Source organism: Corvus kubaryi, unplaced genomic scaffold, assembly GCF_017639235.1.
Source record: "Corvus kubaryi isolate FWS band 111438036 unplaced genomic scaffold, C.kubaryi_AGA036_p1.0 65056, whole genome shotgun sequence".
In the NCBI taxonomy this organism is placed as follows: Eukaryota; Metazoa; Chordata; class Aves; order Passeriformes; family Corvidae; genus Corvus; species Corvus kubaryi.
The window spans coordinates 43,810-57,442 of NW_024581731.1; the positions used below are offsets into that span (position 1 = coordinate 43,810).

At 42.5% G+C, this 13,633-nt stretch overlaps 1 protein-coding gene across 5 annotated transcripts in view; it reads right to left on the reverse strand.

Annotated features, from left to right (window-relative positions):
* Window positions 1-13,633, reverse strand: part of LOC121672947 (epsin-2-like) — a 54,539-nt gene that overhangs the window by 17,724 nt on the left and 23,182 nt on the right. For all 5 annotated transcript variants that reach the window (XM_042045892.1, XM_042045895.1, XM_042045891.1 and 2 more), the window contains exon 2: window positions 4,063-4,836. In XM_042045892.1, the coding sequence (XP_041901826.1) occupies window positions 4,063-4,657 (595 nt within the window). In that variant the 5' untranslated portion in view covers window positions 4,658-4,836. The remainder of the gene's footprint in view (window positions 1-4,062; window positions 4,837-13,633) is intronic.

Below are 13,633 nucleotides of genomic sequence, written 5' to 3' on the forward strand. Positions count from 1 at the left end.
ACACTGGGATGTCCCAGCCTGGGCATAACAGGATTGGATCTCTTAAAAAGCATGGCCTCAGTCAACTTGGTTTTAAAACACGACCAGCGTTTGCCAGGCTGGAAGCAGCATCCCAGCTCAGGCTTAAGAGGTCTAAATTAGGAACATCCTACTTTTCCCCGTGCAGCCATAAATCCAGAATCCTATTTAAGTGGTCACTGGCAGCTGGAGATGAAACAAGGCCAGGAACAAGAGGCTGAAGTTTTTGAAACTGGGTGACAAATGTCAGGCAAAACCCCAATTATTTAGACCCAGAGGCAGATTAAGAGTGAGGGACTATTGCTCCAAAAGACTTTAAATATCCATCTTGTATCACTTCCTCTCCCCAGTAGGTTTATTTTCAGCACCACACAAGAACGTTTCCTTAAGGTGAAATAAAACCTGCTATCAGATTTGATGCAACTCCACAGAATTTGCACATTTTCCAAACTAAATAAAAATTATGCATTTTGTTACGGAATATTTAACAGTTCCTAATCTGAATATTAACTGTTCCTGGTTTAAAGGTGGAAGATAAAACCAATTTTTCCCAGTATGTCAGAAATTGCTGACAAGATAGAGGTTGGGAGGAGCTTTATTTTTGCTTTTTAATATCTCTCTTGGCTTCCATTTACAGGTTATGAGACTGGGTAGAAAAAAAAATACAAATACTTTTACAATTCATATGCCATAATGTGCTCCCTGGAATTACCCAAGCACAGAGATCTTCAGGGCCAACAAAGTCATTAAGGCAAAGCTTTGGGGGAAAGGATTTTATTAAAAACAATCAAGTTGCACCATTTCATTTTGCACAGTTTCTAGGATTTTTAGAGATGAAATGAAAATATTCACAAGGAAACGGGGAAATATCCTTATTTGCCAGTCCCTTGCCAGCAGCAGTGAGGCATGATTGGACATCAGTCAAGAGATCCTTTTCCACCCTGAATTCTCTCACACTACACAGGGTATCAATATTGCTTTTATTTTGTCACAAAGGATAAATGTGGAACACAAAAAACAGCAACTCTTTAAGAAAACCCCTTCTGGCTCAACATCAAGTAAAAATCCAATTGTTCCCATCCAAACCTACACAGGCTGGGAAGCTGGAGAGGAGCAGGAGTTTGAGCAGGGTTCAGTCAGTGCTGTCTGTGCAGTGCAGCTGATTCAACTCTCTCAACAAACTGACCCAAAAAGGCTTCACTGACTTAGCCCAAATTGCACTTTCAGTCCCTGAGAGGAGAGGGGAGAGATCCCTCACGCCCAATCCAGCATCCACTGGAAGTTACTGCTCCCTGGAGGAACTACCAAACTCTTTCAGCTCTCTCTTCTGCAAGAAGGCATAAAACCCGAGATTTTATAACCCAACATAAATTCTTCAAGCAAGGGGAATGAATTCCACAACCCCCACCCATCGTGTCTAGAAGGAACAGGAGTAAAACGTGCTGAGAGCAAACCACTGAGGGATGAAACATTTCCTGTAGTGGTGGATGTTGGCAAAAAGGTTCTCCCACTCTCCCCAACTTTATTTCTATTTGCCTGGTAAGAAGGCGTGCTAAACATTTAGCAAAGAGGGTGGATGGACACTTAGAAGAGGCAAATCTCATGCTGTAGATGGTAAATCTAAATGTCTCTGATCTCTTCTTCAAAGGCTCAGAGGCATGAAAGAGAATTCTGCCAGAATACACAGAGCAGCAACAGCATCTTAGGGATGTTCTAAGGGGAGTATTTCCCAGGAGTGAAGCAGAACTTCATTCCTTTTACAGATTTTTTTTTTCTGAATCCGTATTTTCAGCACAAAAGAAGGGTATAATTAAAAAAAAAAAAAAAAGAACACACAATGGATACAATCTCTTTCACTTTAAATAATGAAAAGCATATTTTCCATCAAATTTAGCAGGCACAAGAATAACCCTACATTTATGTAACAGATTAAATGTCTGGATTTTAATGAAACTCCTTCCTCGTTTCCTGGATAAAGCTCTTCACAGTTTCCCAATATCAGAAGGACTTAGCACAGCTGTTTCGGAAGTTGCTGGTTTGCTGTGCTCTACTCAATTAAAACAGACAAGAAACATATTAAAACCTCAAAATATATAAACTGACAGCCACCTGGATTTTTGCTGATCCACAGTGAAAAAAGTCCAGGAGAGTTGTAACAGAGGAAGAACTGAGAGGGGGGGGAAAAAACCCTGAGATTTCTAAAGCTTCTTACAGGGTGAGGAAAAAAAAAAGCTTAAGGAATCATTATCTCCAAAGCAATCCTGCCACAGGAGACACACAGGGAAGTGGGAGCAGCCAGTAAATCCACACTTCGGAATACTGAGAGCACAGCCAAACTTGCTGCTTCTCCCATCAAAATTCCTAAAGCGTCTGAGGAACAATTCGGGGACACGCCCTGCATTGCTCAGTCCTGCTGTGAGGAATGGTTTGGAGCCTCTGGTAGCATTTAAGATGCCAGACAATAGTTCCAGGCATTAATTAAAGCTGGGACTGGTGGAGCAATAGCCCTGTGAAACGCAAGGTGTGCTCAGCATACCTCAGTCACTTATTTCAGCCCATCAGCCCAAGTTAAAAGCAATATTTCAAGCTACCTCTAAATTAAGAAATTTTGTTGTAGTTAACAACAATCTTCAGATTTGAAAAGAAAAAATGTTGTTATTACTGAGGTAACGATATACAAGCTTTTCTTTAAAAATTCACAGTGCTCATGCATGGTTATTATAGAAAAACTATATAAATATAGAAAATACAAATAGATAGAAATATGATTATTACAGAAAAATTAAGATGTTTCTTATCCTACAGCTAATTAAAAGACAAGATCAAAAATTCTCATACCTGGAAACCTTCACTCACATTTTCTGTACTCTGTATCCTAAAAGTATTTCCTTTTGGAAATCAAGTATTTTTTTCCTGCTCCTCCATAGCTTTAAACAGAGAGAGATGTTCTCCATCCTGGTTTGATTTTCTTGCTATCTCCTCCTGCAAATGTCAGCAGGGCTGACCCCACTCATGGATTTACGATTTCAGAAGCACTTTGGGACCCAGGACATGACAAACTTCGGATTCCTAAAACTGGTGCTCAATGGTTTCTCCACCCTGGCTCAGTTACAGCCCTCCACACACTCTAAACATTCATTTAAAGAAATGATTTTCCTTCAGAATTAGACCACAACCACTGACATTCCAGCCAAAGCAGCTTTCATCCGATCATTACTTACATTAAGGAGGATTTAGTGCCAAATCAGGCCTCTTCCTAACATGACAGGGAGTCCCCCCAAGCAGTGGTGGAAAGAATTTGTTCTTCCCACATCACTGTACTAATTTTTTAAGAATGAAGTACAGTATTTAGTACAGACAATCACACACCAAATACTGAGAATATTTAAATACAGATTCAAAGCATTCCTCCTCCAAGGACTGCTGAGTAAGCAATAAAGGAAATTAAACAGCAGCATTGTTGCCAAAGTACAAGAGGAGCAGCATAAAGTAGCAAAATGATCCAGGAAATATTCTGTATTTCTTCTTTATTCTTAATTCAAGGCCAGGTTGGATGGGACTTGGAGCAACCTGGGATAGTGGAAGGTGTCCCTGCCCATGGCAGGGGGGTGGAATGAGATGAGCTTTAAATTCCCTCCCAACCTAAATCATCCTATGATTCCATACTGAACAAAAAGAACCCATTTTCAAGGACTCCTTGTAAAACCAGAAACAAACAGAAAAACCCCTTCACACCCTCCCCATCACATCAAACACTGGAACACGTTCACCAGAGCGGCCTGGCAATGCTACCTTTGGGAACTGACAGTAAACAAGGGCTTTTTAAATCGATTTCCGTCACCACACACATCCTCTCCAAAGCAAATATTTAACCAGGCATCTGAAGAGACATCAATACCATGGAGCAGATCCACAGAGATCCCAAATCCCAGCCCCTCGCAGGCAGCATTTCCACTCTCCCAAAGGCACCATTCGCTCCCACCTCCAACAGCAACTCTCGAAAGAAAAGGAATAAGCCTTTGGGATGTGTTTGCCTGTACTTACAGCCATGGTAGGATGCCGGGGATCCTCCAGACTTTCCATACTCCTGCTCCGAGTAGCTGGTGGATAGGTTGGGCTGACTGGAGCCTCGGCCAAAGGTGATCTGGTTGCTGCCCACCCCAGTGGCCACCTGAGCCATGCGTTCTTTGGTCTTCAGGGCTTGGGCCCTCTCTGTCTTGAGGCGCTCGTCATCCTTCAGAAGGGACACCAGCTGCTTGGATTTCTCCCTCACGTTGATGCCCTGGTCTTTCCCATCTCGATCAATGTACTGAAAATCTTTCAATGTCTGGATAGCAAAAATATTCTCTTTACACTGCTGGGCCACCCTCTCGGACCCAGTTTTAATCAGGTAATCTAAGAGAGTGAGGGCCTTGTACACGTGTCGCCAGTTCTTGCCATGGTCATTCAGTCGTTTCCAGATCATGCTCATAATTTCAGAAAAGGCCACAACATTGTAGGTCAGATCTGCTATTTCAGTCATTAACGAACTGGAAGGACCCCAGGGGTCATTCGAGGTCGCTTCCCGAACTTTTATTTCGGCCTCTGAGTAATTGTTCACAATGTTCTTCATCTGCCGTCTGATAGACGAAGTCGTCATTTTTATTTCCCTTTTTACCAAGACAGATTCCAGAACACAAACAACAAAGGGCTAAATTTGCTCTTCTAGGAACGTTTCTGAACTGCGAAGGCTCCGTATCAGTGGCTTATCTGTAACACGTTCCACTACAATCATTTCCTCTCCTCAAGAGGATCACACGAGAAAATGAAAATCATGACCTGAGTGAGGAAAGAAAACAAAGCAGGTTAGTTGGGTCTGATCGTTCCTGCACAGCCAGCAAGCCACACACATTTGGGAGAAATTTTCCTAGATGAATTTTTTCCTCCTTGAATTTCTTCTGATTTTGAAAACAACTTGTTCTTCTCACGAGTCGCATTAAACATTTAAGATTAAAAACCTCAAGTGCTGAGCAAAACAAAAGCAAGACGACAATCATGCCGATACAAAGGCAAAATTTTAAAAGCAAACCAGAAATGAAGTCCAATCTGGAGACCAAAGTAAAACCTATCTAGAATTTTTAATTACAGAAATTACAGAGCTCAGATGAAACCACATGAGAAATTCCATGTTCAGCAGCCACTTGCATCCCTCTAACACTAGGAATCTGCATCCAGAGAGAACAAGCAAACTTCCTAAAAACCAACCAAGCAATTTCTGAAACCCTGGGTAAGTTTAAGGCACTCTCAGTCTCAGGATCGAGATCCTGTGGCCCTACACACTCTAACTCAAGGTGACCTTTCATGATAAGCAGATTAGAAGGAATTCTTTTTTTCCCCCAAATGCATTTACTTTGTACATTTGACAACACTCATTAGATCCACAGTTTCTGCTCTGTGTGTCTTTCACACAGCACAGAAGAATTTTTAATTATATGAGAATGGAATTGTAAAGCCAAAATGATTGGCAAGAAAAGTCAAGGACAAGCTGGGGAGCTGGAAAGCTGTGTCAGTTCTTTAGTTAAGGTCACTGTTTCAAGTAAACAGAGGCCTATTAAGCTTTGGAATAAATTACTTGAGCAAACTGGCAGATTTGCCATTACATTAACACAGAACAGCCCTGAGAGTCACCAGTTGCACAAACACTGAGCAGGGACTCTGGAACTGAACTGGCCACATTCACAGGGATGCCCATTCCAGATGTCTTTTAATAATGTTCCTCCAAACACTCCCAAGAACCAACCCCATCCCTTACAGAGACACTGGAGACAAGGAAAGCACAGATTTCAAGCCTGACATTGTTATCATTCTTCAAATTACTACAGTGCCATTTGGAATGAAAGCGGAATTCAGTGCCAACACAGGTTTTTAATGACTTTTTTTAGCATAAAGACATACTCCCTTCCTTGGAAACCTTTCTGGGCAGGTTAAATTACCACAGAACACACCTAAGGAGTTGTTTTACTTTCTCTTCTTCCACTAAAGTTGATTTTTGGCAGAATAAAAACCTCTTATGACATGATGGAAGATTAACTTTGAATGCAATCATCACTAAACTTCAGGTAAACTGCATCCCCTGGTGTTCTCCCCAATATTTAGAACCAGCTGTAGGACAGTGTCCATCTGGTGGCAGATGGCTCACAGCAACAGGAATAAAAAGGGACATCTCCTGGGACATTTAAGTTCTGGGTGTTACAAACCCAGAAGTTGAAAATGTTGATCCTACATGAACATTCCATGACTGCTCCTTCCCTCTGGAAGTTTACATTGCCCAGATCTGTTGGCTCACCTGCCCCTGTGATCACTCTCTAATGCATGACTTGCAAAAGGTGAGGCAACGATAAAAATTAAATAGAAAAAGCACAATGTACGTCTTACTTAGCCTAAACCACTTCTTTTTGCCAAGAAGGGGTTAAGGCAGGTTTCCCAGCCAAGCTGAAACCAGTTATCCAGGGGATCTGGAAGTTCACATTGAACTGGGAGCAGGCTGCAGGCAGGAGCTCCTTCAGCTGGCAAAGCAGGAGGCAGCAGAGGATCCAAGTGCCAGGGGAATCATGGACACAATCCTGGTGACTATATGGATCCCAGAGCAGAAGCAGCCTATCCCCCCATAAAAACTGAGCTTTTTCAACCAGAAAAGCAGTGAATAACATGAAAAACCAAACCCAGGAGAACGACAAAACCTTCTACACCAGCTGGATAAAAAGTCCACCAAGCCTGACATCCTTAGACACAAATCCTCGTGCAAAGAGCATGAGAAAGAAACATTTATATTCCCTTGCCTTGTGTTATCAGCAAATTGGACACCTTGGAGACAGCAATGGGCACACTGGGCCTCTCCCAACCCCTCCAAAAGCCACATGAGACACCCTCAGCAGGTACAACCAGTGGCATGGTGACCACGCTGAACTAACAACTCCTTCAGTTTTCTAAGAAGGAACACATCACCTTGAGCTTGTTTACGTCCCTCATGGTTTTACAGGAATTGGCCAACTCCTTCTGAGCTGAGGTCTTCCTGAAATGCAGGCTACTTAGAAGCTTCTCTGTACCTCCATCATCCCTGTGGTCTTTCCACGCACAGATTACACTCCCATTTCTTGAGATACACACAGTTCCCAGCACTCTGCATTTCAGATTTGGCAGCAACAAAAGTTTGTATCACAACATGGTCATTCACTGCTTAGCACTCCCCATTTATCAAATACTTCCTAAAATTCCATGTGACTCTTGGGAGTTGTACTTCTACTGCACATTTCTTCTCTCTGTGCATTTCACCTGCCACTTTGTCCCTCAGCAGGTCTCAATTTTTCATCATTCCTTTCAATTCAAGATTAATTTCAAATTTGACTAATTTGCTTCAATTTGGCCTTGTTATTTAGGGACAATGTGCAAAAGGAAGTATTTGCAAGAGCACTGATCTCTGGCAGGACACTTGGCTGGGAAGAGCCCTTCCCTGTGAGAACCAACATTTACTCCTAACCCCGTTTCCTGTCTTTTAACCCACTGCAAATCTATGAAAAACATTCTTGCCTGATGAGAGTTTTCTTTCTTTCAAGGCCAGGGATGAGAGGCCTTCCCAAAATATTTCTACATGTACACTACAGGAGCAAGTGCCTTCACCTGTGTTTATCTCTCCAATCAAAGACAAGTTTTATTACTTACAACTTCACAAACTTTTGAAAAAATTGGTTTAATACCTCACGTGTAAATCCCTGAAGAATTAACCACCCTCACGACACGAGACTGCTTCCCTTTACTCTCTCTTGCACTAAATCCAGCCAGTTTTACACAACAGCACAGGAAAAATACTCAACTTTTAAGTCTCCTAAGCTTTGCTGCACAGCAGATTGCAAGACAAGTAAGAACAACTCAACCCTGGCTCACTTTTGGAGCTGATTAAATGCAACACAAAGCTGTCAAGGTCCAAAAAACCTGATAGCAAAGAGCCTTCATTCCCTCCCAATTACATCCACTAGGAGAGCAGGCACCTGCGTTTGAAGAAAACAAAGGAAGAACTCCAAACTGGACCCTTTTCTAAGTCTGGAGTAGAGCTTCAGAAAAACAACCACAGAGCAAACACAGGAGAGAACACACTGGATTAAGAGAAACCAGCAATTTACACTCCTTCAGGAAATTAAATATTTCACTTGTTGCTCTGTAATAGACTCAAAACCCATCAATCCATCATCGCTGAGTGATTCTTCACTTTCATATCTTCAAGTCCTGAAAACCAAGGCCTTTAATGAGAGAAACATTAATGTCTGTTTTTTCCTTTTCTTGATGGATATGTTTTCATCTTTACTCAAAACTCATTACAGACAACTTACTCTAAACTTCATTTTACTCTATTAAAAGCACTAAGGATGACAGGAGAGCAAAGCTGTTGGAGCTGTTGCTCCCCTCAGCAACACAGCTGTACCAATATTCAAGGTCCTGCCTTGGCACTGGGACTGGCCCTCACCAAGAGCCCTGCAAGCCTTTGGTACCTGCTTTACACATTCTGCTCCCTCACCACACAATGGAAGCCTTTTCCTGGATTGCTCCAAGTCTTGAAGCACCACAACAACCTCTTTTACCATTATAGAGATCAAAAAGCCAAATACCCCGACTGCATAAAAGTAAGGAACCGTTTCTAACACATGATTAAATTCTTACACAGAAAGTTTAGGTATTTTTTTTCCAGAGACCTCAGTGAATTAACTTCTCACAACAAGCCACAAGGAAGCACAATGCACTTGCAACTTCAGCAAAAATGTGAGTTTGCATTTTTAACAGCAGAGTTGCAAAGAAAGCAGAAAGTGAGACCAGTTGATTAAAGCTGCTGTTTCTGGTTAGCAGGAAAAAGGCTTGAGCAGATTTCTGTGAAGTTAAACAGTTTAGTCTTGGGGAGTCTTCCTCATTTTCTTTCTTGGTCCCTACGAGGCATTTTCTCTGATTTTTAAGTATCTTGACATCTTCAAATAGAAAAGCAAACAGATCTGCAGACAAGGAGGTGAAGCGTACCTGTGTTACCAGGGGTAACCTGGAAGGAAACACCCCATCCCCTTTTCCTTATTCCAACAGTTTCATTACACAAATAACGAATTCTCATGGTGCTTTTTTACACACAACATGCAGACAGAAGGAATTCTTGACTGAACTTCTCATCTCTCTCACAAGAGATTAAGCTCAGTGAATGAAATCTGCATGAGGAAACATCTTTAACTTGCTGAGACTAACACAGAACCAAGGCCAAGCCACAAAATCCTTCATAAACTCAGTTCACAGCAAACAGCCACAAAAATCCACCTATAGACAGACTTTCAGCAGAATCCATTCACACCTCTGGAATGTAAAACTCCAACCAGGATTTGTCTGCGCTGATAAAATGCCCTTCATATCAGCCTGAAGGTAAAGATCTACATAGCCCAGCTAAGCATGCACCGGAAATATACAAAAAGCCTTTAACAGCAAGTGTGAAAATTAACATTAAACATGAGTTCACCAGACATTTGCATAAAATTTTAATTAACAGTATTACAGACAACATATATCCTTAGAATAGACATTTACTGTAAGTCACATGCATGAAAAGTGAGGTTTGGAAAATAATTATTAATTCAGTCATCTGTGATCTGAATCTACAGACACCAATCTATATAAAAATATCCCTGCCTTACTGCCTCACCTCCCAGGTGGGAGTACACACACCCCCCCAGAGATCTGCTCTCCTTGCTATTGGGCTGCAATGACAGAGGCAGGTGATCCTCAGGGACCTGTATTCCAGGATAAATCAGGGAATTCTTGCCAATCTGCAAAGGATCAGGCTCAGAGAAGGTGCTGCCAGGTGCTGACTGAGGAAGAAGTCCCCCAGACAGACAGACACCAACACCACACTTGCAGACACAATGCCAATCCCAGCAAGCAGTCAGCTCCGATTTATGGCAAAAAGGATTCCCATTACCTGACACTACATTCCCATCCTGGTTTTCTTGGGAGAGCTCATTACGTGTATAAATCCAAGCCCCCTGTATTTTAGAAAGTCTCATTTTCCACAAACGGCTCAAAAAAAAAAAAAAAAAAAAAAAAAAAAAACCTGTGCACAAACCTTTATATAAAAACCAGGAATATAATGCAGGAAAAAAAAAGCATTTTTCTTACACTAAATCCACACTGCTAGGCAGATTTTCAAACGTAACCAATTCTCTTTCTGATTTTTCTTCTCTTTTCATAAATTAGTCTCAGGGAACAACTAGCTGACCAGAGGGTATCATTACCCTGCCTAAGATACAATATTCGTCTGCAATCCAAACGCTGTTCCCAAAACCAAACAGGAAAAGGGGCAACTGTGCATCGTGGCCACTTGGAGGAGAGGACTAAGAGAAGAGAAGACACTTAGCACTACACTTAAAAGCCAACAAGCAGAACACTTATTAGCTCTCTTTCGTTATTGTACAGCAGAGAAAACAGCAATTCATGGGAATAAAACAGCAAAATGAAGAGCTTGAAATTCCCATCAATGCCCTTCCTCAACCTTCAAAATTATTTAGGAAACGAGTTACAAATACAGATTGGCAAAGGGTTTGGAGAACAGGGTTAACTCCAGAGGAAAGGTTTCATTTCCATTTTTCACAGCTTAAATGCTTGTCTTCTTCAATGTAATTTCTGAGGAGAGGAAATGGTTCAAAATCCAAAGTTTTGGAAGCTTTCCACTCCCTTTTACAAATGAGAGAACAAGGTCAGCTTTCACAGACAGCAGGTGGCCAAATTATTTCTTTATTTAAAGAGTTAATGCTGGAAGATAATTCTCCTTCAAATTTATGCATATTCAAGCCTGCCAAGGTTCAATTCTGCACTGGTTTTACAGTCCTGTCTCAGCCTCACTGAGGGAAAGTAACTCCAGCTTGGGCGGACTTCTAGCAATAAAAGAGATTTCTGGACACAAATCTGGTTCAGTTTTCTCCATACCACCTTTTCTTACTCCTTGTCTCCTTAAATTGACAGGATTTGAGCTCCATGGGGAACTCATTTCTCAGAGTGCACAGGAAGGGGGGTGAGGAGCAGATCTCTAACCTGCCTCACACGGCAGCACCACCTGGCCATGTTCTTTTGAGACCTGCCAAACCACCAGTGCTGGGGCTTTGTCACCCCCAGCTCCATTTGCAGCTGGAATTATTGACAGAATGGCTGCAAATGTGCTCTGAAGGGCTGGGAGAGGGGACAGCTCTGCCAGACCTGCAGATCACTGCTAACAATCCAAATCTGACCTGCATCGGGATCTAATTTTAGGATTACGAGCTTTGACAACAGCTCTTTAAAAATAACACATTCCTCCTTCTACGGCCAGGTCAAGTGTCACCCACAGTGCACTCAGCTGATTCTTCATACAGCAAGTACCAGGTGTGCAGTGAATATCAGAATATTGCAGAATTACAGACCAGTGTGAGGTCAGGCCATTACTCACTGAACCAGAAATTCCAAATGCAAATTAATCCACCAGGGCAATGAAAATACCTCCCCAAACTCCCCAAAGGAATTTGTTCTCTGGGGATTACCTGCTTCAACGAAAGCATTTCGTCTGTTTTCTCACAAATTGAGTAGGAAAAATAATCACCCAATGTGTGCTTTGACTCAAAGGTAACAATCTGAAATAAATTCGGCTTACCAGGTATACTCAAACAGTGTTTTCAACTGAAGTAAGGAAAGTAGGAGACACTTCTTTCATATTTTCCTTCTGGAAGGGAAGAGGATATCCAATATGCTTGCCAGATAATGGGTCCTAGAATTTATTACTAATTAGATAAGTCCAGCCTTGTCACTTAGGCTGTTATGGGGTGACGGGCACCTGCTCAGGCCCTCACAGATCAACCTGAACACAGGAAGAACTGCAAAAAATACAAGACTACAAAATGTCAACTCCCTTCTTTAAGCCCCAGTGTTTACCTGAAGAACTGCAATTTTTAAAATTCATATTCATCTAGATGTGTGCTCACATATCAGACTCCATATTTTGGGAATGTGTTTTGGGAAGATACCTGCTTATAGTTAAAATTACCCGATGATTTCATTAACTAAATTCATTTTGCACTTTTATTAATATGAAGCAGATGTCACCAAGTGCAGTTTCTCCCATCCTCCTACACACCACAGACATGAAACCACATTAATACACTCAGTAGGCCAGAGGCTAATGCTCACCATGACAAAGATTAGGGGGGAAAAACAGTTTAACTCTCCATGTTTCTACTGGCAGAAGCTAAAGGATTACTACTGTTATTTTATTACATGCATTTCTAAGGAAAAGTACAGGATGCCAAGAAATACCTGCCCATACATCCAAACACTATTTTTTCTAAAAAACAAATTACAAGCCTGCAGAGAAAACAGAGATTGATTTAATATCCTGCTTACATTCATCGATGTCCATTCACGGCATAACATTTCAAGGGCCTTCCCTCACAGCCACCAGATTTGCACAATCATCTTGCAACGTCAACACAATGTCTTAATTCAACTATCAGAGCTGGTAGCAACATCAGATTGCTTTAACCAACCCTCAGAAATTCAGGTACGTGAGCTGTGTGCTCATGAGACTGGGCTTTAGGAGAAAATCCTTCCCTGTCAGGCCCTGGCACAGGTTGCCTGGAAAAGCTGTGGCTGCCCCATCCCTGGAAGTGTCCAAGGCCAAGCTGGATGGGTCTTGGAGCTACCTGGGATAGTGGAAGGTGTCCCTGCCCATGGCAGCAGGTGGAATAGGATGAGCTGTAGGGTCCCTTCCAACCCAACCCATTCTGGGATTCTGTGACTAAGTTGCTTTAAGATTGCAAAGCAGGAAACACATCCCAAAAACCTCCCTGCCCCTCGCCGGAGGAATGTTCTGGCCAAAGCCCAGGGTTCCACAGCAGGATTTGCTGCCCAGCAGTCGGGCTCAGAGAAGAACTGATGATGGGATTCTCAGAAGGCAGAGCCCAGCTCCTGCCTGCTCCACTCTGCCTCACACCAGATCTCCAGGTGGAACGGCTCCTGTGACCTGATCCAACACATCGGGGCAGGCCAGCGGGACAGGCAGAGCTGGGGCTGCTCACCAATCACGTCACCCAACCAATTAATCCCAAGGTCACTCTAATTACTTGAAAGAACACCCCAAATAAGGGGAGCACCAGTCATTTCAACAGCAGTCTCCAGTTACAGCTCACCAGGCAAAGCTGCACCTGGGAAGCTCAAACTGGTGGTGAAGTTGATGATGGTGGTTTAGATTTGGGACTTGCTTCAGCAGGTGACTGTGTAAGGACTGCAAACAGGGGTTCTGGGAAATCTCCTTTTCCTGCCTAGTAACAGCAATTCCATGTTGAAGACAGCCACAGAAAAGGAGGAAATTTGGTCCTTCACTCTCAAAATTACCAAACTTCATAAAATCTTAGCCCTGCCCTTTTCCCACACCGATTTTAGCTCTGTCCTGCAACACCAAATGTGCAGCTGTCCCTCTGACTCCTCCATATCTCCTATCTTTTCATACTGTACACACCACAGTTTCCAAGATCTTTCCCAAACCAACCCACCTCTTCTCCCTCTTCCTATCAGACCTGTCTAACATGTCCAG